General features: G+C 43.7%; 10 protein-coding genes across 10 annotated transcripts; 6 read left to right on the top strand and 4 right to left on the bottom strand.

Annotated features, from left to right (window-relative positions):
- Positions 1-1,134: 1,134 nt before the first annotated feature.
- BYT42DRAFT_593375 (amino acid permease/ SLC12A domain-containing protein) lies at positions 1,135-2,893 on the top strand (the record flags this gene model as incomplete). Its single annotated transcript, XM_051570694.1, has 2 exons — positions 1,135-1,303; positions 1,419-2,893. The coding sequence occupies 2 exons, from the start codon at positions 1,135-1,137 to the stop codon at positions 2,891-2,893; spliced, it is 1,644 nt and encodes a 547-aa protein (XP_051423441.1).
- Positions 2,894-3,492: 599 nt separating this feature from the next.
- Positions 3,493-4,571, top strand: BYT42DRAFT_593374 (cell division control protein 42; the record flags this gene model as incomplete). The annotated part of the gene is made up of 5 exons (XM_051570693.1): positions 3,493-3,540; positions 3,640-3,696; positions 3,876-3,909; positions 4,035-4,073; positions 4,174-4,571. The coding sequence occupies 5 exons, from the start codon at positions 3,493-3,495 to the stop codon at positions 4,569-4,571; spliced, it is 576 nt and encodes a 191-aa protein (XP_051423440.1).
- An 811-nt stretch (positions 4,572-5,382) lies between these two features.
- On the bottom strand, positions 5,383-6,971 carry BYT42DRAFT_495907 (serine/threonine-protein phosphatase PP-X isozyme 2; the record flags this gene model as incomplete). Its single annotated transcript, XM_051564388.1, has 9 exons — positions 5,383-5,649; positions 5,722-5,816; positions 5,886-5,932; positions 6,002-6,072; positions 6,170-6,249; positions 6,326-6,399; positions 6,495-6,562; positions 6,675-6,821; positions 6,891-6,971. The coding sequence occupies 9 exons, from the start codon at positions 6,969-6,971 to the stop codon at positions 5,383-5,385; spliced, it is 930 nt and encodes a 309-aa protein (XP_051423439.1).
- Positions 6,972-7,075: 104 nt separating this feature from the next.
- On the top strand, positions 7,076-7,787 carry BYT42DRAFT_567410 (trafficking protein particle complex 2-like protein). The gene is made up of 3 exons (XM_051568091.1): positions 7,076-7,237; positions 7,302-7,398; positions 7,460-7,787. Exons 1-3 carry the CDS (start codon positions 7,196-7,198, stop codon positions 7,528-7,530), a joined length of 210 nt encoding a protein of 69 aa, XP_051423438.1. The 5' UTR covers positions 7,076-7,195; the 3' UTR covers positions 7,531-7,787.
- A 428-nt stretch (positions 7,788-8,215) lies between these two features.
- BYT42DRAFT_593372 (mitochondrial pyruvate carrier) lies at positions 8,216-8,749 on the bottom strand (the record flags this gene model as incomplete). The annotated part of the gene is made up of 4 exons (XM_051570692.1): positions 8,216-8,355; positions 8,433-8,529; positions 8,601-8,604; positions 8,670-8,749. The coding sequence occupies 4 exons, from the start codon at positions 8,747-8,749 to the stop codon at positions 8,216-8,218; spliced, it is 321 nt and encodes a 106-aa protein (XP_051423437.1).
- Positions 8,750-11,450: 2,701 nt separating this feature from the next.
- Positions 11,451-11,704, bottom strand: BYT42DRAFT_567403 (uncharacterized protein). The gene has a single exon (XM_051568090.1). It carries the CDS (start codon positions 11,624-11,626, stop codon positions 11,468-11,470), a length of 159 nt encoding a protein of 52 aa, XP_051423436.1. The 5' UTR covers positions 11,627-11,704; the 3' UTR covers positions 11,451-11,467.
- A 1,658-nt stretch (positions 11,705-13,362) lies between these two features.
- On the top strand, positions 13,363-14,026 carry BYT42DRAFT_312627 (uncharacterized protein). The gene is made up of 2 exons (XM_051562974.1): positions 13,363-13,635; positions 13,718-14,026. Exons 1-2 carry the CDS (start codon positions 13,433-13,435, stop codon positions 13,896-13,898), a joined length of 384 nt encoding a protein of 127 aa, XP_051423435.1. The 5' UTR covers positions 13,363-13,432; the 3' UTR covers positions 13,899-14,026.
- Positions 14,027-14,087: 61 nt separating this feature from the next.
- On the top strand, positions 14,088-20,651 carry BYT42DRAFT_495617 (uncharacterized protein; the record flags this gene model as incomplete). The annotated part of the gene is made up of 17 exons (XM_051564371.1): positions 14,088-14,672; positions 14,751-14,970; positions 15,039-15,197; positions 15,285-15,355; positions 15,427-15,813; positions 15,877-15,951; positions 16,027-16,528; positions 16,621-17,265; positions 17,338-17,470; positions 17,528-17,628; positions 17,710-17,852; positions 17,915-18,450; positions 18,577-19,081; positions 19,179-19,635; positions 19,715-20,076; positions 20,145-20,447; positions 20,517-20,651. 17 exons carry the CDS (start codon positions 14,088-14,090, stop codon positions 20,649-20,651), a joined length of 5,319 nt encoding a protein of 1,772 aa, XP_051423434.1.
- A 2,695-nt stretch (positions 20,652-23,346) lies between these two features.
- Positions 23,347-25,117, top strand: BYT42DRAFT_567394 (uncharacterized protein). The gene is made up of 7 exons (XM_051568089.1): positions 23,347-23,589; positions 23,666-23,737; positions 23,846-23,897; positions 24,202-24,275; positions 24,347-24,440; positions 24,514-24,869; positions 24,947-25,117. The coding sequence occupies exons 1-7, from the start codon at positions 23,396-23,398 to the stop codon at positions 24,960-24,962; spliced, it is 858 nt and encodes a 285-aa protein (XP_051423433.1). The 5' UTR covers positions 23,347-23,395; the 3' UTR covers positions 24,963-25,117.
- BYT42DRAFT_567390 (uncharacterized protein) lies at positions 25,118-27,144 on the bottom strand. Its single transcript, XM_051568088.1, has 2 exons — positions 27,110-27,144; positions 25,118-27,012 (listed from the first exon to the last, which is right to left on the bottom strand). Exon 2 carries the CDS (start codon positions 26,688-26,690, stop codon positions 25,287-25,289), a length of 1,404 nt encoding a protein of 467 aa, XP_051423432.1. The 5' UTR covers positions 26,691-27,012; positions 27,110-27,144; the 3' UTR covers positions 25,118-25,286.
- Between the last annotated feature and the right edge of the window lie 216 nt (positions 27,145-27,360).

The following is a 27,360-nucleotide window of genomic DNA, read 5'->3' as shown; positions in this document are numbered from 1 at the left end:
GTCACCAACGCATCATTCCGCATACTGCAACGAACTTAAAAAGTCCAAGACAATTCAGAAAGACCCACCAGTGCAGAAAACGCGTAACAGTGAGATATGGCGGAACGACATGTCCATACAGCGGCCCACGTTGTCGATATTGGAAGCGTCAAAATTCTAAAATGGGGTTGATGGAAAGCATTAATTTTTCCATTGTCAAACACGCTGCCGAATTGACCGTCGCTGTGATACTTGTGAGACCAGCAAAGGAAAGCGATGCAGGGATCGCCTCAGTGACCATTACGTAATGTACCCAAGAAACTTTTTAGGCGTCGTGTTGTCCGTGCACTGCAGTGATGGTGGTGTGATGTTGCTCGTTCACTACGATCGGCGGGCGGCGGCAGGTCTATTTTTTTTTGGGGTCCTAAAAATGACACACCATTTATATCATTGATTCTTCCGCTGTGATTCGAAGAAAATGAAATGAATCTGATTGATGAGTGGAGATCGGGAAATCGGGATGCGAAAAACGGCCTTGGATGTTCAACCAATCATTACGCTTATAGTTGACACCATCTTTCAAGAGGTGATCAAGTTTAAACCCAGATTCATCGCAAGATAAGATTCAGGATCTGCGATCCGTAGAATTACAGGCGTGCGAAAATTATGTTTAGTATGGAATGACCATGTATAAATGAAGCTTATCAGGAATAAACTATCGAAAATTTGTCAAATTCAATATTAAAAGCGTCAAAGCAACAAAACAACGGAAAAAAAGCGGAGGCCAGGTAAAAAGGCGGTTCTGCAAGTTTACATTAGGTCCATTCAGCAAGGAAGGATTTCTTTTCCCGCAACGAATGATTTCCATCTCAACAGAAAAAACAATAAAAAACTTTTTTTTTCTGATACCAAGCATTTTTGAATTTCCTCTTTCTTCTTTCTGTTCAAAGAGTTCTTTTTTTCTCTAATCTTCTTTTTGATTTTTCTGCTTTTTTTGACATTTGTTTGAGTCAAAAAAAGTTTTGTTACTGATTTTTCTTTCGAAAAAGGAAAAAAGAAAAAGTTACAGCGTACATCCGGGTCTCTGGCCACAACAAAGAAAATAACGTCGTTTCGCTATCCCTATTACCTCTATCCACCAAGCTTCAGAACGCCATGGACAGTATCAAAGTTCCGGTCGACCCACAGTCGCCCATCACCTCTATCGAACACTCCGAAACCCACTATTCGAGTGATTCTGCAGTAACCGCCACCCAAGGTCGTGGGTTACAACGTGGCTTAAAAGCCCGTCATATTCAAATGATCGCTTTGGGCGGCACGATCGGTACGTCGAATTTCCTTTTTTTGGAGAGATAAGAAAATTACGGTTCAATGGAAATTTTTTGAAACAAATTGTTCCTGATTATCTTATTAATTCTAATGTTTTCCCTCATTTCTAGGAACTGGTCTGTTTGTGGCGTCGGGCAAAGCCATTTCAGAAGGTGGTCCCGGTGGCGCTTTGGTAGCCTATGCTATCGTTGGTGTTCTCGTTTTCTGTGTCATGATGAGTTTAGGTGAAATGTCGGCTTACGTTCCTGTCTCCGGCAGTTTCAGTCACTTTGCTACCCGATTTGCAGACCCGTCTCTCGGTTTCATGGTCGGTTGGATCTATTGGGCCAACTGGGCTATCGGTGTCGCTGTCGAATTAACCGGTGTAGCTCTCATCATGGAGTTCTGGGTACAAAATATCCCCAGTGTCGTGTGGAGTATTATCTGTCTTGTCATCCTACTGGCCATCAATGTCTTTTCCGTCAAAGGCTACGGTGAAATCGAATACTGGTTCTCTATGGTGAAGATCTTGACCGTGATCGCGTTTGTCATTGTCGGTATCTGTGTCGATACAGGTGCGGCCGGTGGTCATTACATTGGTGGTAGCAATTTTCATTTACCTGGTGGCGCGTTTCCCAACGGATTCCTCGGTGTCTTTAATGTCTTTGTCACTGCCGCCTTCTCGTTCAACGGTGTGGAAATTGTCGGTATTGCTGCCGGTGAATCGGCCAATCCTCACAAAACGGTGCCTTCGGCTGTCAAGCAAGTCTTTGTACGCATTGTCTTGTTTTACATTCTGTCCATCCTTATCATCGGTTTGGTCATTCCTTACACCAACGAAGATCTTCTTAAAGCGTCGTCTTCCAACATTGCCGTCAGTCCATTCACATTGGTCTTTCGTGCGGCCGGAGCGGCGTGGGCCGCCGATTTGATGAATGCCATTATTCTGATCACCATGATTTCCGCTGGTAATTCTGGTGTCTATTCGTCAAGCCGTACCTTGCTGGCATTGGCTGAAGATGGCTATGCTCCTCGCTTTTTCAAGCGCGTCAACCGTTGGGGTATCCCCATCTGGTCCGTTTTGGCGACATGTCTGGTTGGTTGTCTTGCTTTCTTGACAAGCTTGTTCGGTTCCGGCGTGGTGTTCAACTGGTTGACCAGTATCACTTCGTTGGCCGGTCTCATTACCTGGATTTCTATTGCTATCACCCACGTTCGTTTCCGAATGGGCTATAAAGCACAAGGCCGTCCCATGAAGAATCTTCCCTACAAAGCTCCTTTCTTCCCTTTGACGGATGCTTTCGTCATTGTGATTGGTGCCATTGTGGTGTGTGGTCAAGGTTATCAGACATTCTATGCTCCGATCGATGCCAAGAACGTCGTGGCTTCTTACATTTGCCTTATTGTTGCCGTGGCGCTTTACGTGGGTCACAAGATCTTCCGCCGTCCTGCTTTTGTCAAGAAATGCGACATGGACTTTGATACCGGCACTTGGAAAGAACCCGTCTTTGATACAGGCGTTGATGATGAAAAATACAATGCTGACGGTACTCTGAAGCCTTGGTGGAAACGTTGGGGTATCAAATTTATCAATATCATTGCATAAGAAAAACCCTCTTAATACAGTGTCTCTCTTATCTGTCTTTTTTTTTTTTGTTTTTCATTCATCTTGTATATTGTTTCAACAACATGTTCCTATTTCTCTACTACTCTATGTAAATATCTGATATCCATTTTTCTTTTATTGTCATCAATTCTCCCCCTTTTATAACCAATCTTTTATCTAGCCATTCTAAAAAACATAGAAAAAAAACGAAAAAAAAACCAAGAAAAAAAAACCACGTTAATAAAACTCTTCACTTTCAACAAGTTTAAATAGTCGATCCCAAACCTTTTTTATTTCTTTTTTGCCATGTTTTTTTTTCATCTTGTCTCCTTGATGAGAGGGAAAAAAAAAAATGAAAATCCCACAAACGAAAAAAAACGTGCTTGCGTGGATTTCAAATTCCGACATCTTCCACATAAACAGACCTTGCACTTTTTTATCTTTTCGTTTCTTTCTCCTTTTTCCTTGGTTAGACTTGTACCAAAAAAGAGTACACAGGTATTATTTTGTTCTCTCTCGTCTCTCCAAAAGAGCTGAATTATCAATCTGTCTCTTACGTCATTAACCTCATCGTGCATGTCGCCAGTAGAATTCTACAAATGCAAACCATCAAATGCGTTGTTGTGGGTGATGGCGCCGTCGGAAAAGTCCGTATCCCATTCCCTTTTTTTTTTACCCTTCCACCAAACGGTAAATGGTGGCCATGTAGAACGAACCATACTGAATCTTCTTTTGTTCTTTTGTAGACTTGTCTTTTGATATCTTACACTACGAACAAATTTCCCTCGGAATACGTGCCAACGGTAAATATACCATTTATTCAGAGGTTTCCCTTTTATTTTTATGGGCTGAATCATGGATGGTTTGGTGAATCACAATGAGCGATTATATTTTTTGCTGAGCCGAAATTGTATCACTGGTGGTAATTGCTTGCTATGGCAATGTATTAATCTTTCTTTTTCTTTTTCTGTTTTGTTACTAGGTTTTCGATAATTATGCTGTTACAGTAATGATTGGTAATTAAGCCATTCTTTCATTTTTCTTGTTCGATTAACCGCATTATTCACGTTATTGGCGGAAAAAAAGAGGGTATACATGCATGCGCTAACATTTTTTTTTTTTTTTCAATGATCGATGACAGGTGATGAGCCTTATACTTTGGGACTTTTCGATACGGCAGGTAAGACGGCATTTCTTTTCCTTTTATATCATCTACGTCTTGGTTATTCTATCATGGTTGTGGTGACTGGATTCAACTGATCATGGAATGATGGCATCAGGGCAAGAGGATTACGATCGTCTTCGTCCATTATCGTACCCACAGACGGATGTATTCCTCGTTTGTTTCTCGGTAACTTCACCCGCATCATTCGAAAACGTCAAGGAAAAGTGGTTTCCCGAAGTACATCATCACTGTCCGGGCGTGCCTTGCTTGATTGTAGGAACCCAGATTGATTTACGCGAGGATCCGGCTGTGATCGAAAAATTGGCCCGCCAGAAACAGAGACCCATCAGTTTTGATGCTGGTGAACGTCTTGCAAGAGAATTAGGTGCGGTCAAGTACGTCGAATGTTCGGCTCTCACTCAAAAGGGTCTCAAGAACGTGTTTGATGAAGCCATCGTGGCAGCATTGGAACCCCCAGTCAAGAAGAAGTCCAAAAAGTGCTCGATTTTGTAAAAGCATGGATTCCACATCATAATGCTTACCTGTAATTCTATTCACTTTTTTTTTTCTTTCTCCACACTTCTTTAATATCCACCTCCTGATTCTTTGGATCCTTTTTTTTTTCTCTCTCTCTGTCTTCTTCTTCTTCTTCTTCTCTTATCCGTTTTCCTCCTTTTTATGTCCGCCATTTTCGTTTGTTGTTTCTGTTCTTTTCTACTTATATCTTTCCTAAAAAGATGTCATGAATCTGAATCCGTTTTTTCCTCATCATTTCTGCTCTTTTTTTTGGTTTTCATTTTTGCTCTTTCGAGTTTTTAATCTTGCACCATGCACCCTTTCTTTTTACGTTTTACCTTTTTTCTTCTGAAAAGCACCCCCCCAGCTGGAGTCCATTGTCAGATTTCGTGATGATTTCTTGCTGCTCTTCCCTTACCACCCTTATTCTTCTTTTTTTGGGTATTCACCCTTATTTTTTCCTTCATAATTTTTTTTTTTTAAAAATGGAAAACGGATGTTCGAGAAAATTGCTCGATCCATAATGAATCAAAGTAAAGATCAGAAATAACAAAAGCAAAAACATACTCGAACATGAGATCAGCATCGTTAGAGATATACAAAAAAAAGGGAGGGTTAAGAGGATATTGTACGAAGTGTGGGCGTGTGTAAGAAGTGAGTATAGGTGTGGGTGGTTGGTTGGTGACTAGGGAGGATGGTGAGTTAAAAAAAAGTAGGGTACTGTAAGCGTGCGTGTGCAGATGAACGAGAAGGAGAAGATGGGTGGGAATGGATCAGACAAATGGAGTCCCCACATAAGATAAAAACATTACAGAAAGTACTGGCTTCCAGGAGCCGCCGCCAATGTAGCATCGCCTTGCACATCATTTTCTAGGAATATTCGATAGTCGCTTTCCACAATTTCGGTTCGATCGTCCGGCACTTTGAGAATAGCTGCTTTGTTTCCACATCTATAGCAATAATTGGGTGCTGACCAAAGCGTCACCAGATTCTTTTCCGCAAATGGATAATTATATCCCTCATCCACCAGTTGATGCGATCGTACAATCAAGTTGACACCATTATTATGGCAAAACTAGTCGCCGAAAAAATAAACCAATCCGTCAGTTACCATCCTGCATCAAAAGTAAAAATAACAAAGACTTACTGCGTCGGTCGGTATGTGTCCAAACAGATAACCTCCGCCACGGGGACTAATGGCCCAACTGTCTATTTGGGCCTCGGGATCCGACCACAACAGATCTACATCAGTGCATTGTAAATACCATGACCCAAACTATGTTTTCTTTTGAAACTTCTTCCACAACTTACCGCACGGTCCTCCGGTTTGCGGCAGTTCTTGCATACGAAACAAGGTCCTAACGAATTTTTTTCATATGAATACACAATGTTGACCGACCGCCACGGGTAAATGGCCGAGATTTTACCGAATCGAGTCTACTGATGGCAGTTCCGGAGATAAGCCTCCGTGAACACAGAAAATGGATCCGTCAATGAGCTGACAAGTATAAAAAAGAGAGGTCATAAGCAGTTAGTCAGCCAAGAAAAAGAAGTAGCCGCAGCAACATTCGTGACGATGGGTTCGCTCCACTTACAGCAGCCAAAGGCAAGTAATCGAAGACGGTGCAGCACCATTCCCAGACTTTTGAACTTTGATATTTTGCAAGACACTCATCTAATAATTGACATGGATGCAAGATGAACACGTCAGCGCCCATGCGAGTCAACGCCATTCTGACTTTCTCAAATACCATAAAATCCATAAACGCGCGTCACATTACGACTTTCGTGGTTGCCTCGTGTTAATGTAATTCTATCTGGATATCTGGAATGAAAATCAAATCATTAATGAATATACATGTCATTGAATGCTTTCACTCCCTCCCGGAAACCGGAAGAAAGAAAACGACCGACACTTACTTGACTTTCAACAAGAGTAATAATGTTAACGTTTCTAAGGAATATCGACCACGGTCTACAAAATCGCCCTATGGTGGAGGAAAATCGGTCTTGTCAGGCGAGAGGGTTCTTTTTTTTTTTTGACGTGAAACTATTCTCCTAGTCTCTGGTGTATGACTGGGCTTATTGTTTTTTATATACCATGAATATGTATGAGGTATCAGGTACGTCGCCGCCCACTTCAAACAACTTGACAAGATCATAGTATTGACCGTGAATGTCGCCACATAAAGTAACCGGGGCTCGTACAGGAACTACCGTCGACTCTTCGGCCAGAATTTCCTTCAACTGTAGCATCCATGCGTCAGTTCACAAATGTTACCCAACGGCACCATCCGTTGACTACTTCCGCATTACCTTGTTGCACAGTTGACGCATGTCATTTTCTGGAAGATATTTACAGGCTTTTATGGACTCGAGACAGGCGTCGACGTCCATATTCAATAACGTATTTGAAAGCTGAGGGAGGAAAAAAAAATAAAGAAGAAAAAAAGGAAATGAAATGACGAATGTAGAAGCGGAAAATGAAAAGCGACAAGGCCAAAAAAAAAAAAAAAAATCGTCGGTGCCAAGCTGTAAATGGAAACCGTACTGAAATCAAGACTTGATTCTCTCCCCGCTGCTCCATTCCACACAAATACCCAACCATCACCCTTTTTACCATGAACAGTGAACTATACTGCATTGCTCTCATTGGCAAACAAGTGAGTTTTATAACCGCTCCTCGCTGCACCAATATCCAATTAGCTCGATATTTACCCTCTTCAGAACAATCCGCTTTACATTAAAAACTTTAGCAACACCCATCCTGACCTTAAATACCACTATATCGCACACACATCGATTGACGTGATAGAGGAACGCGGTAATACCTTGTCATACGGGATAGTAACGCTCTCGTATTGATTTTCTTTCAATGACACTAGTCACCAATGGACCCAAGAATCTCGACCTCTATCTAGGCTTACTCTATGCCATGGAAGATCTCGCTGTGTAAGTTTGTGACTTGAACAAGTGGACTCAGTATAAGTTCTAGGCATTAAAAAAGCAGTGGATAGCTACGGTTACATGACCAATACGCGTGTAAAACTAGTCGTGGTGGTCTCTGTCACGGATGGCATTATTCGCGATGCAGATATGAAATCGGTAAAAAGAGAGAATTTTAGGATCAAGGAGGATGAAAAAAAAAGAAAGAAAGAGGCGTGTTACTGACGAATTCATATACGGGATAGATTTTCAAAAAGATTCATTCGGCTTATGTGACTCATGTATGCAACCCGTTTTATCATTTGGAATCGCAACAATCACTTCACAGCCCGGCATTTGTCCGTGCTATTGAAGCCATAGGCTTAGACATCAATTCAAGAACCACACTTGAAGTATGAAAACGAAAATGAAAAAAAAATACCACCAAAAAAAAAGATAACAAGAGACGAGAATGGCAAAATGTTGTTTACATTATTTGGAATGAAAAATAGCGCAGAGTTTTTCTTCTATATCTTTACAAGCGAATGAAGTAGTAGCCATCGAGGCCATTTTTTTAAGCAGCCACGGTAGCAGCTGTTTCCTGAGTCTTCTCGTTCTTGGCAGCTTCAGCCTTTTCCTTTCCACCAAAACTATTTTATAGTTCCCAAACCATTAAATATCGTCATTCTATTTCCCGTAAAACCCCGTCTCAACACTTACTGATTATATTGAAGGTATCGGTATCCCTGAGTTAACTGAGCAATTTCGTTGGTAAAGTGACAAGCGAACAACAAGTAGTTCTGAGGCTTCACGGCAATCGCAAAACGCATAAACAGACCCGAGTATAAACACAAAGCTAAAACAAAAAAAAAAGGACGGTTGGAACGGTGGGAGCCGCGAATGGACGGGGAAACCATTTAAAGGATTACTTACCAAGAGTCATGTTACCCGAGATTAAACTGGGATCTTTTTTGAAATCACCAATGGCTGCAAGAGGAAGACCCCAGTTAGCGACGGGACCCCAGAAATGCTGCAATGAAAAGAAGGTGTTAGCTCGGTGAAGCCAAGGATTGCAGTATATAATAAATGTTGAAAACATACGGTGCTATATAAAAAAAATAGGGTCGTGAGTCTATCAATGGATTGGACTTATTCAAGCATAATATCTACCTCATCAAATAGCTTCGGAACTCCTTGGAGGTAAGCTTTTGAACGAATCTGTTGGCAATGGAACCGGATGCTTGAGACATGGTGGGGCAACGGAGATGAAAAAAAAGAGGGGGAAATTTCAAAAAATGTACCAAGATAATAGCCAGATGGAAGGAAACCGACAAGTGACCGTTCAATTATAACTGCCCAAAAGTCCGATACTTTCATTCTTAGTCGTGCATTATTCGACCTCCGCAAACTCATTCTGATCTTTTACCGCCCTATTTTCATAAGACATGACCACACACAGTCGACCACTGGAGGATGAAATATCCAACTATTATTCATTCATCTTATGGATCTAGTAGTCATGCCATGATTAACGTTTTCATAGCAGTAATTCAAAGGAGATCAAAATCTGTTATCAGTCTCGATTGGGTCATTGTCCAAAATCAGATGTCACACCAACAATTAAGAGTTCGGATAATCACACAAAAAGATTGGTCTCTCACATCCTAACTGCACAGATCCGAAATTCTCTGTTTCCTTTTTTTTTTCTATTGGGATCAGTGGGCAACACGAGAAGAATAGCTCCCAAGACATCCTGGAACATATAATGCATGACATCAGTTGCCAGCGGTGACAGGTCGGTCAATGAAATTAAGGGTTGTATCATGAAAGTATCCGTGATAAGTGAATGAGGCTCCTACGCATTCCACTTGCAACTATAATATGCTGGATCATTACGGATAAAATGGTCCCTCTTTATGCGTGGCATTTTTTCTTTTTACCAGCAACAAAATCCTCATACAGCCAGATCTTGGTCGAGGGTGGAATACTTCTTTTTGAGAAGACGTATTCCGTTTTTGGAAATGTCTTAACTGTTGCATTTTGTATTGGTTTCGCTGCCGGCTAAACCGTCCCCAGTTTCACATCCTTTCGCCAATCCGGGAATATCTTTCTGTCCAAGCTTGACAAAAACCAGGTGGTCTGGGATAAAACATCTCTGGTATCTTTACCTTTTCCTCGTTACGCCCTGCGTGTTGTTGATGTGTTTTGGTCTTTTGTTTTGTTATTGAGACTGCCATAAAATCAGTTGAGCACCCTTTGACAAATTATTCTGCTCTCAAATGCGTCCTTGCACCTTGATCGAAATTGATAATGATTAAAAAAGTAGGAAACAGAAAAATCCATGACGGTTCACATCACCGGGTTGGTGATAAGATAACAAAATCAAACGTTTTTGTTCTCCTTTATGTTCAAAAGAGAGAATATAAAATAGTTTAATGATGGTATATCGCAGAAAAGAAAAAAAAGCGAATTAAACATTGCCGCAGCGACAACGCTGTCATTACAGAAGAAGCAAGGTCCAGAAAAAGAATTTAAAGTCACAGACATTGATGAACGAAGAAAAAGCGCGACAAAGTTAAATTAAAAAAAAAATGGTAGTTGCAATATTGTCATTGAATTATGTAAAAAAAAATATTATACATATAATGGAAAAGATCTTGCTTGTTTATCCGGAACAGACCATGTATGGAAGACATGACCTGTGAGGGTGGATAAAAACAAGGTTATAAAGTGGTGAAGAGCAGTCGAGTGTACAGTGTGTGATGTATAAATCCTATGCCTGAAAATCCCCGGTATTGCTTTCCAATCCCTCTAGGAAAAACTGCGTTACAGCTCCCCTTTCAGTCTACTTGCAGCGCCTATAGACAGGGATAAAAGAGCCTGATCCATCCTCGCGTGCCGCATGCTCCGACCACCTCGTTTCAACCGAATACCAGCTAGCAAGTCATAGTATTACCTAACTTACTTGCTCTGGCAAATCGACCGAACTGCATGTGGCCCACCATAGACACAGTTACAATACCGAAAAGAAATCCTCACACCAGTACGTTGAAACTAGACGGAACCCGACATCCCACTCAAGGTCTACTTGTTGAAAGAGCATGCAAGGCTCCCCGGAAATGGAAACTTCCGGCTTCACCTCGACAAGCATCCCGAGAGAATTCACTACCCTGTGAAGAGGGAAGTGTGGGACTGCGGTTGTCTCCTTAGCGTAAAGTCCCGTAATGCGTAGTCCGAACAAGGCAAATGCCAGCTCACTAGATGTTGCCCTTCCCCCCAGGCGAAAACAAATCCAGAAACTGACAGAGCGACCATGATGAACATTTACGCGATCTAGCTTTGGTGGACGTCCAATACATGGCGATGCAGAGAAAGTGATGCCGACTGACCTTATCGCAACACCCGCATGTAATTATTCTCCAATCAGGCATGTCTCGTACGTGGGGGTGGCCGCCCGCTTCTACCCTCGCTATATTGGTAGCGAAGGCCGCATCGCATCATGGGCCGTGGAGGGAGACATCCCCGCTCTTCATTACTTGAAACGGCTCGGCAGTCCATATGTAGAAGGCGTCAATCATCGGATCATTTGGCGATGAAATAATAATAAGAAAGAGAAAGAGTTAAAAAAATGCTTACCATTGTTCATCATGCAAAGGCGAAAAAGAATATAGACTGTACACTACATGCAACCAGTTCGTCCTAGGTCCTTTGCAAAAAGAAATCCTTTTTGCCCCATGTCACGCAAAGGAAAAGGGCGGTGTCATCAGGCTTGACATATCACAGCAAAAAGGCGCCGGCCAGTTGAAACGAGTTATCGATGACACCTGTGACGTGAAGAACGGGTGATGACTCGCCACCGGAAGAGGGAGAAAAACCAAAATCGTTAAAGGGCTAATGATTATACGACAAACCAAGGGCCATGCGTCCCGGAGGACTACAATGGGTGGGGGAAGTAAGAGGAAGGAGTTTTATCGTGTTCGTATCGCCAGAAAGAGATCGTATCGCCAGAAAGAGATCGTATCGCCGGAGAGAGTTCGTATCGTCGAGAGAGAGGGGCTTAAAACAGCAGGTAGCCGCCAGAGAATGAGGAACGACTGCGCCATGTGCTTGAGAGTTGAGCATAACATGAGCAAGGACCACCGATAACGTCAAAGGTATTTCGAGGGTGACATCTCTGTTTGTAAAGACCTTGCGTAAGTAGAACGTTGCTTGAAGAGGTTGTCGTTCCTTTGAGAAGAGAGAGAAAGAGGAGAAAAAAAGAGAGGATGGAACCTTTTTTTTTATGAAACGCGACAGGAATCCGTGAATGTTTAAACCCCGCAATGACTGCGCTTTGATAACCGTGACCCGTTTGTTGCCTCTAGATGTCTTGGCCAGCAGTTTGAGCGTGCCATCACGTGCTTTTGATGTGAGTGGAAAAAATTTGCGTTTGTCCATGTGGCTTTATCGACGTTTGACAAGCACAAATATCGTGATCTAAAAAGCCGTGTGGCTGGTTTATGCCAACTTTTGATGCGGCGAAATTCTTACTGCGACATTTTCGACCAAAAATTACAAGGTACCACATCATGTTGCCAATCTATCTTTCATACAAGCCGGCAAAGTCTCGCCCCTTCTTCGAGCATAAAACAATTACAATATGTATTCTACATTTTTCGTTACCGCGTAACGATATAGGCACAAAGTCGGAGTAACAAGGGAATATGCTATACGACATACTGGCGCGCATCGTTGCGCAATTCGTACATAAACTATTTCAGAACAATACTGATTTTGCTTGGCGCTAGCCATTTTTTTTGAGTTCATGGGTCCGTATTATTTGATTCGCTGTTCTCTGGGTGTCTAGTTCTTTCATAATCGGTACACGTATGGCACCAGCTTCTGGAAACGTTCCCATGGCAAGTTAACTGATGGTTTCGACGGCCCTGGCGATCCTCAGCTCTCCATCACTGAGGTTTCATTTGTCCTCAGGTAGCAATGGCTGTAATGTCATAATAATAGGAAGCTAGCAACTACGATAATGAGCATAGCTGTTGAACATGCGCTTAGCGTCTGATTAAAAAGAGGTAAAGGCTACAGTTGTACCGGTGTAGGAAGTTGTACCTCTTTGCCTCGTCAAACATGTTGAGCCAAATTAAACTGGACCGTTGTTAAGAACGAGAAATCAGGTGGAAGAAATTATCACACCGTCAAACTTGAATGCACCAAATTGTATTGTACCTGCGATGGCCTAGAAAAACAGAAGGCACCATGGCATGACCCACGGTTTAATCTAACCATTTTATCAGTCAACAGGAGAATTACCTTTGCTTATACTGTAGTCGTCAGTTTACAAACGAGCACTTGGAACCGAAATTATAAAAGTGGACCGTTTGGTCCATGAGCTTCCTTCCGGAAAAAAATTAACCATTGGTAGAGGTGGAATTTATAACCTAGGCAATCACTCAAAAAATCTCCATTGTCAATTTTTGAATTTTGGCTCCTCACAGATCTCTGTGTATTCAATGCATATTATAGTATATTTTCAAAATTCGCGTGATATGAAAGATATGGATTTGTCTAATGGCACGTAAAGGAAAGCCGGATTATCAAATTGTAAGGATGGATAACTGACCTTAATATCTTGTATTTTACACAATCCAGCAGGTAACAAAAAAAAGTAACATAGTTTGAATGAACCGTGTCTTTGGACCATTCATCAACGGATGATCTTTGTCTTTTTATGCATGGTTGTTGAGGGTGTGCCTGATATTTCCTTATTCGGGAGGGAGAGAAAAAGGTCCGTACAAAAAAGAAAGTCGACGACGCAGTCGGAATTTCACGTCATTGGAAGTCATGCGATTCCTCAATTGCTTCGCTGGCCAAAAAATCTTGCCTTTTCAGTTGTTCTCTTCTTTCCTACCGCACCTCGTTGTTGTTGCCAATTCAACAATATGGACCATGACGCCATTCCCACGTCGGTTATTCAGGACGACGAACAACACACGATGCACTATGCCCAGTCATTGCCGTATGTCCGTCTTTTAGACGGGGAAGCCGATCAATGGCTTGGAGATATTTGCAACAACTTGGCTCTCTGCGTCAAGGCCCAGGATTACTCGGTGGGAACGCTGGCCTGGGTGAAACGATTGGGACTGTAAGTGGTCCAACGATGGCGCCATCTCGTTGCCAGTGAAGGGAATGCAAAATAGAATACAAACTCACCCGTATCATATCAGTTATCTAGACATGAAACATGCTTTACCAAGAGCGCTGCGAGCTCATCTCGCGAAATTGCTGTATGCATTGACCATTACCCCCGGCATGGATACCGTACTCGTGGAAACATGGGCAAATACTTGTGTCCGCCTGATAAGGTGGGTTCACTCAATAATCTGTCCGGCATGGCCCACATCCTAACATTGGTGCTTTAGAAAACCAAAACGTCTGGGTCCTGAAGATCTGACATTACCTTGGAAACCCCTGTATCAGCTGATTCATAAAGCGATCTTTCCGAAATCAAGACAAAGGACGCTCATTTCAGTATCGTATGTATTTACCCTCTTGATACACTGCCAGCAAGCAAGCACGTAAACAAAGCAAGCGAAGATGAAAGAGACCATTGACACACTTCTTTTGTGTAGAAAACATTTATCATCAGTGCTTCGTTTGATCGAATATGGACAGCGATTCTTTGACCCTCATGCTACGCAAGAGATTTTGGACGAGTTTTTGCCGAAATTCACCACTCACTCCGTATCGAATGCCATCATGGCTCAAGGGTACCTGGTGCTCTTCTTACCCACCGCTATTCCGCGCCACTCCATCACACATCAGCCAATGGCCCAGGATGCCATGGCACCCTCGGACTATTTACCCACCATTTTCACGCTTTGGTCCATTTTTACCTGTTCATCTACTTACGATGCCCAGTTTACTGATATGCTGGCACGGATTGCCGAAGACAATGTCGATACTCACACACACCGACAAGTGGGGATCTTTACCAAAGACCAAGTCAAACAAATCTTTACCGTCTGTTTGCGAATGATGAATTTGCCCGTCGGCAGTCGAAGCGATGGCGGCGGTAGTATGGGTAGTGGCGCCACCGGTGGCAGCTCCACAGGCTATGGGAACAATGGCCTCAAAGTAGACATTAAGGCTGGTAACAGTTTATTTCTTCGACGCAAGCCGGTATGTAGCCGCCCCCACTTCATGATCGTTTAGTGAGTATCGTCTCATTCTGATGTTATGTCCACTATATTTTAGGAGAAATTTAGATCCTTGGCTCGATTTATGGTGTATACCATGTTCCCTGAACGCGGTGATGCATCGAATGATACCGAAGTGTGTTATACGTTGGATCTTTTGCGAGACTTGATTCAAGCCATTGAACTTTATTACCATCCCTCGAACCATGGATCGTGGTCATATTACCTGACCACCTTTGCGCGCCATTTAGCCGCCGAATTTTTACGAAGATGGAGAGAAGGTAAGAGAACATAACAATAGAGGGGGTAAAAAGGACAATATCAAATCTGATGGGTTTCAATATAATAGAGCAAGAGGAAGATTGTCAGACGCCCGCGGAACGCAGATTAACTCCAACTATTCGAGACCAATTTGTGTTGATTTTACGTCCGGTGACGTATCTCAGCATGTTTGGCAAGGATCAATATACTGTCGGTGCCAGTCAATCCACGTTGAAGTATCTTTCTTGTAAGCTTCTCTTTGTTTTTTTTTCTTTGTTCATGATCGATTGAGTATATAAACGGATGTGTTAATGGTGCTGCGCTATCATTCTAGGGATTCAGCCTTCATTGATTTTCCCTGGATTGCTGGAAAGGATTTATCCCTCCTTGGAAACATTGACAGAGGTAGCGTATTCCTCACAGATTGTTGAATGTATGGTTTCTTTTTTTATCTAAACAAAAAAACCTTGTCACAGACCCATCGTACATCAAGCGCTTTGAGCATTTTGGCCGACACTGCTCTTCCTCTCTTCAGTCGCGATCATTATCCTGCAGGCGGAAAACATTTGCTCCCTTTATTGCATCTCGCACTTCCCGGCATCGATATGAACGATCCCATCAAGACCATTGCATCCTTGATGTTTATTGCCAACGCTGTCATGTCTATTCCCGTGGTGGATTTGGCAGATAGTGAGAGCTATTATAATCCTGCCGTCGATTACAGTCATCAGCGGGAAGGCATGGATTTGGATGCAGACCAGGATGCTGAGCTGTCGCGCGAAATGGAAGATCAGTTGTGCCGCGCCACCACAGGAGAGTTTGAAGAATGGCTAGCGAAATTCATGCGTCGTGTATTTACCATTGTATGTTGTCTTTTCTCTTTTTCTTATTTCTTTGCTCTTCGCCTCACCCTTTATCGTTTCTAGTTTGAAAATTTGCCGCAGCATGACAGGAAGAAACAGAGTGGGGCGATGGAAGCCGGGTTGACGCAAACACTGCTGGTACGTAGATAGCCAAAAAATACGGGTATCAAGTGAAACTGGAAAAAGACGATTGATGGGTTGATTGGTTACTAGCATGCATGCGATATCGTGTTTGGTCAATTGTCGGAACCGTTGTATGATTTAGCGCTTCGTATGGTGGTGGATTTTGCAAGCGAGCAAGTGCTTCCGAACGCTGTTCGTGCCACGGGGATGCTGTGCGATTCCATCACTTCGGCGAATCCACAAAAAGCGGCCAAGCGATTTTTCCCGTTGTGCATCAATAATATCATGGTGGAGCTGGAACACGGAGCTTCATCCACCATCACTAATTCCTCGACATCGAACCCGATTCAGTCAGATTCCAGTTTCCATTGGTATCAAAACATTTTATTCTCGGTAGTTTCTATGATGGGTAGCGAGCTCCTTCGATACAAAAAGGACATCTTGGCCGCATTGAAAGAAATGGTCAGCAAATGTAGAAGTAGACGTGGTATCATGTGGACTGGCAAAGTCCTGAGAAACTGCTTACGGACACTGCTCGAAACCTATCCCATGGAATTCCGCAGTGCCACTCCTCGAGAATGGGCAGACAAAGGTAATCCATTAAGATGAACCATTGGAACCATGTGGGCTTCTTCACGTTAAAATCGTGACTGATGATGTGTCTGTCTGTGTGCATGTATATAGAGTATATGGGTCAGTCTTACAAGACGTGGGGCAAACCGGGAGATCCGGCTGCTCTGGAGATCCAATGGCACACGCCGTCAGACGAAGAAAAAGCATTCGCTTCTGAACTTCTCGATACATTCCTTGATCCATCGCTCACACGATTGCAAGAACTGATGACCGACAATGCCCTGCAAGATAAGCCCAGTAACGCACATGCGTTGACCAACGAGTTTTGCCGACATTTGGCGGTAATTCGCAATTGCTTGATTGGCAGTTGGACCATGGTGGAAGATGATGGCATGGATGACGCCTCGGTAGATGATGACAGTCATACAACGGAAGAAAATGCCTTGTATTACGGTACATCCCATCGACTGGTGGCAGGGTATGCTTTTACCGATTTCAACGATCCACGTACCCAAAAAGCACGATCCTACCGCAAACGCATTGGCGAACTGATCCACCAAGCCGCCATTCATTTCAAAACGGAACGAGAAAACGACGTGGAGAGTATTAAAATTCTCATCAAGATCTGTCGTACCTTTTTATCTGAGCGTGGCGTTGAAAAACTCCACTTTGAACGCAGTAAAAGCAGTTACAGTTATGCCAAGAATATTTGCAGGACGCCACTCTGCCATAAACGATATCCTCGACATCTACTAGGTAACAAAAAATAGTGATACGGTAAATCGGTGTGGATTGCATCGGGATCTCAACAAAACTCTATTCATAAAGTACGTCGTGCTTATAATTTGCACTTGCTACGCCTTCGACAAAACACTCAGGGTCGATTAAGAACTACGCTCCACGATGCGCTTTTACGTGATTTGCTGGATTTCTCATTGAGCGCTTATCCAGAAATTCGCAAGTAAGGAGCTCTTGACACAAGAATGAATGTCACGTCACTCAACCTTTTTTCACCTAGGATGAGTCAATCTGCGTTGCCAGCAACAGCACGCAATTTTTTGGGTTCCAAGTCCATCATTATTCCCGTCTTGTTAGAAGCCTTGCAACCGCAAACCAACGGTAAGCGTATTATGACGGGTAGCTCGAAAAAAGCTAATCCCTAACCTGTTTTCTGTTTGTGTATTTGTGTCGGGGCTACAGTGGAAGCGTCGGTTGCTTCGAATCGAATGAAAGGATCTCTTTATTTGCTGACGCACAAATCGATCTTGATGGCCTGTTTGCGTGATTGGCGCTACATTCCCAAATTTATCACGACCCTGTGTCAAGCTCAACATGAAGATAAGGTAGGCTACAAGTGGAAATCATCACCGGGCACAGTAGGCAAAGAACTCAACTCGGCTGATAGATCTCGATCCAAGAATTGATCCGCAAGATCTATCTCGAGTACGTGACTTATTTCAGCGGCTTGATGTTCCGTGTGCTCAGTCCAGACGACATGGACGAGGTGTTGAAAGGAATTGCGCCAGTGGAGATTGAAAAATCCGAGTACATCCATCAAAAGGTGGAAGAACGTGAATCCATGCAAATGGAGGCTTACCGTGGACTGGTAGACGATCTTTTATCGCTTCTACAGAATGATCGCATGCATTGGCGATTTGCGGCCATGGCTGCCAACTTTTTGGAGCTGTTTTTGAAGCCGGAGCTTGCCCCGACAGCCGCCTTGGCCGATTTTGCCAATAAGTGCACCTTGTCAGAATTACCGCCTCTGAGACGGACCGGTGTCGAAGCAACGAGCCGTCTTTTGCTTTACATTAAGCAACGCACCTTTGCCCGTGGTAACGAAGATCTGTTCATCACTCATGAAACACGTAACCCGCTGAAATACGAGGTGACGGTGGGAAAAGACACGCTTCATTCGGCACCACAACTTTTGGGCGCATCGTTTTCAGAAACAGAGGACAACGGTTCAACGTAAGCTTTCGCTTTTGGATAAAGTTTCCTTTTTATGTTTGCATCATGAGGATAAGATTAGCTACATTCGATGTTAACATTGGTTTTTTTTTCTAGTCCTTTGATAGATAGCACAGTGACGGGTTGGTACGTTTGGCCGGCGTCGTACGAAGCGTATGCGCCTTGCACAAGTGAGAGTTTGTTTGCCGAGGTAGATGAAGCGAGCCAAGGCGCTTTCGACCGATTTCGAGTAACGTTTACTTCCGAGAGTTACTGGAAAAAACTTTTGGAGTACATGTCGCAGGAATTCAATCAGAAGCAGGAAGACTGTTTCGGCGTAAGTCACGGGCGATTCTATGTCAGTATTTTCCAAATGTTCCAAGATGAGCCTATCGCGACGGTGCGACCTGTCTTGGAGGAACTGTGTTATTCCGCAGATCAAAAGAGCAGGCAGCGAGCCGCGGCTGAACTGACGGGAGGAATCATTCGAGGTAGCAAACATTGGAATAGCACCAAGAAGCAACGCCTGTGGGACTGGATCATTCCCGTCCTGAGAAAGACCTTGGCCAATATTACTCCCGACTGTCTAAGTTACTGGGAAAGTTTTGTACGGTTTTGCGCCGTAAGTCGAGCTATTTGATCTTTCTGTTTTTCCTGGAACCCTCTTCCTTTATGTTTAACGGGTTTTATCCTCTTTTTTTTTCAAAAAAAAAATACAGGCCAACCGTGATCCGAGACGTATTCGACCGCTTATCGATTTGATCCTGGAAGCCGAGTTTGATCCTTCTTCCGATGCGGCGTTTTCGGAATCGCGGAAATTACTATTGATTCGTGCTTTGATCACGTCGCTGAAATGGCGCAGTCTTCCAGTCTGTGATGCACCGTTATCAATGTATATGCAATACATACAACATCCATACAAACAAGTTCGAGAAGTCATTGGCGGAAATATCAACAGTATCATGCAAATACAATGGGTACCTTCGGCGCCGTCGGTAGCTGATCTCATCCAGAGTCATCATGACGGAGATGGCGTAGGTAATGTGCCAACCCATCTGCAAGGCCAAGCCGAGCAGCAGTTGTCGACATTAATGAAAAATATGGATCAATGGTGGGAAGAAGCCCAATCGCAACCGATGGCCGCTTCCAGTCATTTCGCCAATGCCAGTAAAACAGGTACGTTTCACAAAAGAGAGAGAGAAGAGCAAAATCGCGACGGTACAGTATGCACATGATTTAACGGTTCATCCTATAGTTCTGTGTTGGCTTCATGCGGCCTTGACGCAGTGGCGTGTCGCTGGAACGTTGGCTCTCGTTGTTCCCTTTTTACCACGCATCTTTCAAATGCAAGAGATCAATGACGATCAGGATCTGCAACAAATGGCTGGGCGCGTATTGCGACTGATGGCTCAGGTCTCTTATCCGCCTTCCATGGTGTGCACTATGATTGATCAGTTTGTGGCAATTCTTACCACCTCATCGAGCTGGCATATGCGTATCCGAGCTTTGCCGATCTTGCAAATCTTTTATTTCAAACATTTATTTGTCATGAACAGCGATCAAGTGCTGCGTATTATGAGTGTGATCAGTAGTATGCTGCTTGATTCGCAAATAGAGGTAGAATTTCTTGCCCCGGTATCCATGGAATCACTAGGTGAAACTGATGACACGGTTTTTCATTTTAGGTGCGTCAATTGGCTTCCGTGACTCTGGGTGGATTGGTGCGATGTTCGCAGCGCGATGCAATCAGTATGCTGAGAGCTCGTTACTCCAAGTTATTGAATACCAAAATTCCCAAACTTCGACGTGATATAGTAACGGGTAAAGCCATCGAGCCTGCCGGGTATGGTGAAGCGATCCTTCAAAAACATGCAGGCGCCCTCGGTTTATCATGTCTCGTCAGTGCCTTTCCCTACGAAGTACCCAAATGGATGCCAGATGTTCTTTGCCAATTAGCAAGCTGTCAATCCGATCCAGCCGAAATCCAAGTAATTCTTGTGTAGTATTAACGTTATGACGCGCCACTTGCTGATGTGATGACTCGTGTATTTTTTTAGGCAACGATTCGCAAGACGTTTTCGGATTTTAGACGAACGCATTCGGATACATGGCATGAGGATATGAATCAATTCGATGAAGATCAGCTATCCATTTTGAACGATATGCTCATTTCTCCCTCCTATTACGCTTAGACACCTCCAAAAAGAATAGTAATCGGTAGATCAAATTTATGCATGTGTAAACATTCATTTCATCACATCCTTTGTTTCAAAGAATCGGTATAAAAAAAAACTCTAAAATCTAATATTCTTGCAGTAAAAACTTCGCCGCCTAAAAAGTTGGCATGAACCAGCCAGGAAGCTTTTTAGATCACGATATTGTGCTTGCCAGACGTCGATAAACACACATGAACAAAAAGGAAATCTTTTCCACTCACATCAAAAGCGCGTGATGGCACGCTTACACTGCTGGCCAAGACATCTAGAGGCAACAAACGGGTCACGGTTATCAAAGCGCAGTCATTGCGGGGTTTAAACATTCACGGATTCCTGTCGCGTTTCATAAAAAAAAAAGGTTCCATCCTCTCTTTTTTTCTCCTCTTTCTCTCTCTTCTCAAAGGAACGACAACCTCTTCAAGCAACGTTCTACTTACGCAAGGTCTTTACAAACAGAGATGTCACCCTCGAAATACCTTTGACGTTATCGGTGGTCCTTGCTCATGTTATGCTCAACTCTCAAGCACATGGCGCAGTCGTTCCTCATTCTCTGGCGGCTACCTGCTGTTTCAAGCCCCTCTCTCTCGACGATACGAACTCTCTCCGGCGATACGATCTCTTTCTGGCGATACAAACACGATAAAACTCCTTCCTCTTACTTCCCCCACCCATTGTAGTCCTCCGGGACGTATAGCCCTTGGTTTGTCGTATAATCGTTAGCTTTTTAACGATTTTGGTTTTTCTCCCTCTTCCGGTGGCGAGTTATCACCCGTCCTTCACGTCACAGGCGTCATCGATAATTCGTTTCAACTGGCCGGCGCCATTTTGCTGTGATATGTCAAGCCTGATGACACCGCCCTTTTCCTTTGCATGACATGGGGCAAAAAGGATTTCTTTTCGCAAAGGACCTAGGACGAACTGGTTGCATGTAGTGTACAGTCTATATTCTTTTTCGCCTTTGCATGATGAACAATGGTAAGCATTTTTTTAACTCTTTCTCTTTCTTATTATTATTTCATCGCCAAATGATCCGATGATTGACGCCTTCTACATATGGACTGCCGAGCCGTTTCAAGTAATGAAGAGCGGGGATGTCTCCCTCCACGGCACATGATGCGATGCGGCCTTCGCTACCAATATAGCGAGGGTAGAAGCGGGCGGCCACCCCCACGTACGAGACATGCCTGATTGGAGAATAATTACATGCGGGTGTTGCGATAAGGTCAGTCGGCATCACTTTCTCTGCATCGCCATGTATTGGACGTCCACCAAAGCTAGATCGCGTAAATGTTCATCATGGTCGCTCTGTCAGTTTCTGGATTTGTTTTCGCCTGGGGGGAAGGGCAACATCTAGTGAGCTGGCATTTGCCTTGTTCGGACTACGCATTACGGGACTTTACGCTAAGGAGACAACCGCAGTCCCACACTTCCCTCTTCACAGGGTAGTGAATTCTCTCGGGATGCTTGTCGAGGTGAAGCCGGAAGTTTCCATTTCCGGGGAGCCTTGCATGCTCTTTCAACAAGTAGACCTTGAGTGGGATGTCGGGTTCCGTCTAGTTTCAACGTACTGGTGTGAGGATTTCTTTTCGGTATTGTAACTGTGTCTATGGTGGGCCACATGCAGTTCGGTCGATTTGCCAGAGCAAGTAAGTTAGGTAATACTATGACTTGCTAGCTGGTATTCGGTTGAAACGAGGTGGTCGGAGCATGCGGCACGCGAGGATGGATCAGGCTCTTTTATCCCTGTCTATAGGCTCTGCAAGTAGACTGAAAGGGGAGCTGTAACGCAGTTTTTCCTAGAGGGATTGGAAAGCAATACCGGGGATTTTCAGGCATAGGATTTATACCGGCACACACTGTACACTCGACTGCTCTTCACCACTTTATAACCTTGTTTTTATCCACCCTCACAGGTCATGTCTTCCATACATGGTCTGTTGCGGATAAACAAGCAAGATCTTTTCCATTATATGTATAATATTTTTTTTTTACATAATTCAATGACAATATTGCAACTACCATTTTTTTTTAGTTTAACTTTGTCGCGCTTTTTCTTCGTTCATCAATGTCTGTGACTTTAAATTCTTTTTCTGGACCTTGCTTCTTCTGTAATGACGTTGTCGCTGCTGCATGTTGAGCTCGCTTTCTTTTTCTTTGCGATGATACCATTACTAAGAATCTGTTTTCTTACTCCCAACCCGATGATGTGAACCCTCATGGATTCTTCTGTCTCCTATTTTTTCAATCATTTTCAATTTCGATCAAGCTGCAAGGACTCCATTAACAGTGCAACAATTTTTGATGGTTCATTTATCTTGGCATTACTAATTGGCTGCTTAAAATGCATATGCCGTATGATGCAAGTCAAACAGGTGGGTTTTAAGAGGTCTGATCGGATAATGCTGTCCGCAGCAATTATCACTATTTTATCTGTCCAAGGCCCTTTATCGGACACTGTATATCTGAACCCCTCTAAAAAAAACATAATGAGTTTGCAATGAAATGAAAATAAAGTATCAATTGAGCGACTTAAGAATCGAAATTGACAAAAAAAAGGTGTGGGTGATAGTCAAGCAAATGCTGCTGCTTGATGAATTTGAACTCAGCTGTGAAATGAGTGGCTAAGCCAACAATGAATGGGAATAAAATTTCCCTTGTCAACAACACGGTGGAAAAAAGTTGGGATTTCCACCTAAAACTTCCTGTCCTTTATAACCACCATGTCTACTAGAGTGTACATTGGTCGTCTTGCACGTGATGCTCGTACCCGCGATCTTGAACGCCTTTTCAAGGGCTATGGCGACATTGTTGAAGTCAATGTCAAGAGCGGATTTGGATTTGTCGAATTCCGTAATCCTAGAGACGCTGAAGATGCGGTGTACGATTTCCACGGCACGGAATTCCTTGGTGAAAGGTATGTGAGCCTCACAATGTGGAAATTGATCAGAATGGGGAGCGGTTTCAAAACAAGTCAATTAACATGGATCTAGATTGATCGTTGAATTAGCTCGTGGTACTCGTCGTGGTCGTGACGAACGTGGTGGTCGCCGTCGTGACGATCGGTAAGCATGGTGACCGTGGTGGCTGTTATATATATGTATATTTGTGGTCGATGATGACTAATTATGTCAACCTGGTTATTGGGTGTTGATGGTTGTTGTTGCAAATAGTCCGCATTATCGTTTAGTTGTCGAAAACGTTGCTCCTGGAACAACCTGGCAGGTACGAGCCTCTTTTCCCACTCCACTCTGCGGATACGCTCCCTCTGTTTTTTCTTGTGAAAGAATCCATGGCCAATGGCTTTGCGTGTGATTTTTTTCTTCTTGTTTTTGGTCTGTCCGTGTTGGAAAGAAAAAAAAGGAAAACCAAAACATTCTGGGCCGTTCTGTGTATCCCTTCTTTCACCTCGTTCCGCCTCAAAAACGGGTTGGGGAGTTTGCTGTTATCTTTATCAAAAATCTTGTCTTGTTCTGCTTTGGGTCTCTAAATTTCCTTTGCTTCCGACTCTGGACTTGGCCTCCCTTAGGAACTCAAGGATGTGATGCGCAAAGCAGGTGAAGTCACCTTTGCCGATATTCTCAAGAACCGTCCCGGAGAAGGGTAACGTATTTTTTTTCATACGAATTGAATGAAATATGATTATTTCTCATCCAGTATGTGTTTTTCTTTAGCGTTGTGGAATTCTCTCATCGTTCCGACATGGAGTATGCTCTCAAGAAGTTGGATGACTATGAATTGAATGGTGAACGTTTGAGACTCCGTGAGGTGAGTCACCCAAATTGTCTGTTTTTGAATTGGAAAGGGGATCAGTATGTTAAAAAGGTTTGCGACGTTGTAGGATAAGGGACGCCGTTCTTCTCGTCGTTCTCGCAGCCGTTCGGTTTCTCGCAGCCGTTCGCCTCGTCGTCGTTCTTCTCGTCGTCGATCGCCTTCGGCTTCCGTGTCGCGCTCTCGTTCGCGTTCGCCTGCTTCTCGTTCGCGTTCACCGCCTCGTCGTCGTGATCGTTCCGCCTCCGGTTCCCGTTCCCGTTCGCCTCCTCGACGATCCAGTCGTCGTGATCGTCGCGATGAAGACGACACCAAGGATGCAGAAATGAAATCGCCTGCATCGGATCGTGAAAGATCCCCCGCTGCTGCTCGTGACCGGTCCATGTCTCGAAGCCGTTCTCCTACCCCTGATCGCAACGAAGAAAGGTAAGCATCAAATCATTTGCAAGTCAAAAGATGCAGTGATACGGACAGGTGTATTGACGCATAATGGTGATTATTAGTGACAACCGAAATTAAGTCAGTTTCTCTTTATAAAATGTGCCTGAATTTTAGTCTTTGAGTTTGCTATCAAAGTTTGTCTGAAAGTTTGAAAAAAGATATTTGACATTGAACAACCAAAAGAGGAATGACAAAATCAAGGAATCAAGGAATCAAACATGTGAATGCGTTCAAAATGTTATTAAAAATCTTTTAACTTTTGATATGTTTGCATAGCCGACCATTTCAGGAAACAAAAAAAAAAGAGCGAGTGAATGAAGAAAATTACGTAGATGACAAGTCTATATTACAAAAAAAAAAGGACAGCTTGGCTGTGAGTCAACCGCCAGATTTTAAGAGGAATTAGATTTGGGAGGAGATGGATGGCTGATCCGACGACGGTTTATTATTCTTTGCAGAGCCGGCCGGTTGGAGGGCCGTCCGTTGAGCGTCTTGCTGTATTTGATAAAGATAGACAAGGCTTTGAATCAAGTAAGCGTGGCCTTGTTCAATCTGAAGCGCTTTGTAGCATCGTGTTAAAGAGTGCATGGCTAGCTCAAACACACGTGCTTGATGACCGTGCATTAAGCGGGCATTATTCAGCATGTTGGCATAGTAATTCTGTCCGACGTGGGTAAAATGATTGGCCAAGCGTACCAGAGAAACGGTCCAGATTCCCTTTTCCGTGGCCTCGTTTTGTTTCTTTCGCCACCACCAGAGAGGTCGATACCGTGGCATCTTGCGTTTCAAAAGGACAGGCCAATCCCAAACCGCGGGCTCGAAAACGGGCTGGGCCATGCTAAAGATGGATGTATCCGATGCTCCTGGAGTTTGGCTCCCTATACTGCAACGGCCACCACCACCGGCACCACCACCACCACCATGGACACGCTCCCCACTTGCTCTGCGACCCGTGCCTGTGCCTCCTGCTTCCAGCCCCCTGGGTGATCGTTCCCAAAGAATCGACTGCGGTCTTGCAGAAAAAATCCGGTTGGCGAGATGCTGCATATCCTGATGAATGCGGCCTTCGTCGACATTGAACACATGTTGATAGTTGCCGGCCATGCGTGCTAAATTCTGCGCGACATTTTCTTCAAAAACGTCACCAAAGTCGCGGGCAATGTCGTTGATAAGTTTGTGGCATTCCAGCTCGGTGGCCGTGGATTCTTCAAACACCAAATAAAGTTTGTTGAGTGACCCCAAACCTAGGCCAAGGCTGGTCAGGTGCTGCCGAGTCACCTTGACAACACGACAACCTTGCAACGGCGTGGATGAAACCAACGACGTAATGATGGTTTCGATCCGGGCTCTTTTCCATTCTTTGCTCAGTTTCTGGAGGGCGCCCAAGAGTTCGGTCAATTCTTGGTGGGCTTGGCCATATTGATCCAGTTGTTGGCTTTGACGCTGGATTTCTTCGAGTAGCATGGCCCGCTTTTGATCGGATTCCATGGGCCGAATACGCATCAAGTCCATCTGAATTTGATATTTGTCACGTAGCTGCATGATATAACTCGCGAGCGAGTTCCATGCATGATTATCTTGAGACGACGGCACGTGATGATCGGCTAATGCTTCAGCAATCCGCTGAAGATGACACTGATCGGCTGGAGTAACGATGCCAAGGTTCAATTGGCCGGGGGACGTCAAAAACTGAATCGATTGCATAAACGCACTGATCGGCAACGACAGTTGTGCGCCATTGAGATCGTGCAATTCCGACAGAGGTTCAGGTACAGGGATTGGTCGGCTGTGCTGTGTGGCGGTCATCGCTACAAAGGTTAGGGAAAAAAAAAAGGAAAAAATGTAAGATGAAAGATTTAAGATGAAGGAAAATAAATATGGAGAGTAAGAAATGAAAAGTGACAAGAAAGAGATAAAAAAATAAAAGAAAAGGCAAACATTCTTGTAGTAAAAAGGGAAAACGACCTTTTAGCGTGTAAGCGTGGAGGCGATTTTTTTCCCTTCCAACTACAGCGCCATAGGACCAGAAAAAAAGAGGACCCCAAATTTTTATCATCCCACTAACCATTTCATGCTACTTTTTTACACATTCACCATCGTATCACCATTTGACTAATTTGAATATTATGTAAGTTCATCTTGTATCCTTACATGATTGGCTTTCAACTCATGCTTCTTTTTATTCTTCATACTGTTGAATGGTCCTTCCATCGGACCCCAAAAAGATAAAAAAAAAAAAAAAAAAAACTACTTCCATGTCAGCTTGATTTTCCCCCTTGTCCTAGGATATACATTGCATCCTACTTGACACTCGGCCAAATATAGTTATGCAGCTGCGAACGGACATTATTTGGTCAGGCTTAAGCACAGGATGAGTTGCTCTTTTTGCTACTACATGGACTCCAGCCTTTCTATTAATGTTCACTCTTCTTTTTTTTCCAATACTTTTCTTTCAACCCCTACGAAGCTACATGAT

This window comes from Radiomyces spectabilis, assembly GCF_025331425.1.
Source record: "Radiomyces spectabilis strain NRRL 2753 chromosome Unknown BYT42scaffold_6, whole genome shotgun sequence".
NCBI classification, from domain to species: domain Eukaryota; kingdom Fungi; phylum Mucoromycota; class Mucoromycetes; order Mucorales; family Radiomycetaceae; genus Radiomyces; species Radiomyces spectabilis.
This window is presented reverse-complemented; position numbering and strand designations above follow the sequence as displayed.

What these genes read in the sequence shown, in the direction of transcription:
- BYT42DRAFT_312627 (XM_051562974.1), top strand. Translation starts at nt 13,433, where the DNA reads ATGGACCATGACGCCATTCCCACGTCGGTTATTCAGGACGACGAACAA. An exon ending in TGGGTGAAACGATTGGGACT is followed by an intron (nt 13,636 to 13,717) that starts GTAAGTGGTCCA and finishes GTATCATATCAG; the next exon opens with TTATCTAGACATGAAACATG.
- BYT42DRAFT_567394 (XM_051568089.1), top strand. Translation starts at nt 23,396, where the DNA reads ATGTCTACTAGAGTGTACATTGGTCGTCTTGCACGTGATGCTCGTACC. An exon ending in ACGGAATTCCTTGGTGAAAG is followed by an intron (nt 23,590 to 23,665) that starts GTATGTGAGCCT and finishes ACATGGATCTAG; the next exon opens with ATTGATCGTTGAATTAGCTC. An exon ending in AAGAACCGTCCCGGAGAAGG is followed by an intron (nt 24,276 to 24,346) that starts GTAACGTATTTT and finishes GTTTTTCTTTAG; the next exon opens with CGTTGTGGAATTCTCTCATC.
- BYT42DRAFT_567403 (XM_051568090.1), bottom strand. Translation starts at nt 11,626, where the DNA reads ATGTTATGCTCAACTCTCAAGCACATGGCGCAGTCGTTCCTCATTCTC.
- BYT42DRAFT_567410 (XM_051568091.1), top strand. Translation starts at nt 7,196, where the DNA reads ATGAACAGTGAACTATACTGCATTGCTCTCATTGGCAAACAA. An exon ending in TTGCTCTCATTGGCAAACAA is followed by an intron (nt 7,238 to 7,301) that starts GTGAGTTTTATA and finishes TACCCTCTTCAG; the next exon opens with AACAATCCGCTTTACATTAA. An exon ending in TGACGTGATAGAGGAACGCG is followed by an intron (nt 7,399 to 7,459) that starts GTAATACCTTGT and finishes CAATGACACTAG; the next exon opens with TCACCAATGGACCCAAGAAT.
- BYT42DRAFT_567390 (XM_051568088.1), bottom strand. Translation starts at nt 26,690, where the DNA reads ATGACCGCCACACAGCACAGCCGACCAATCCCTGTACCTGAACCTCTG.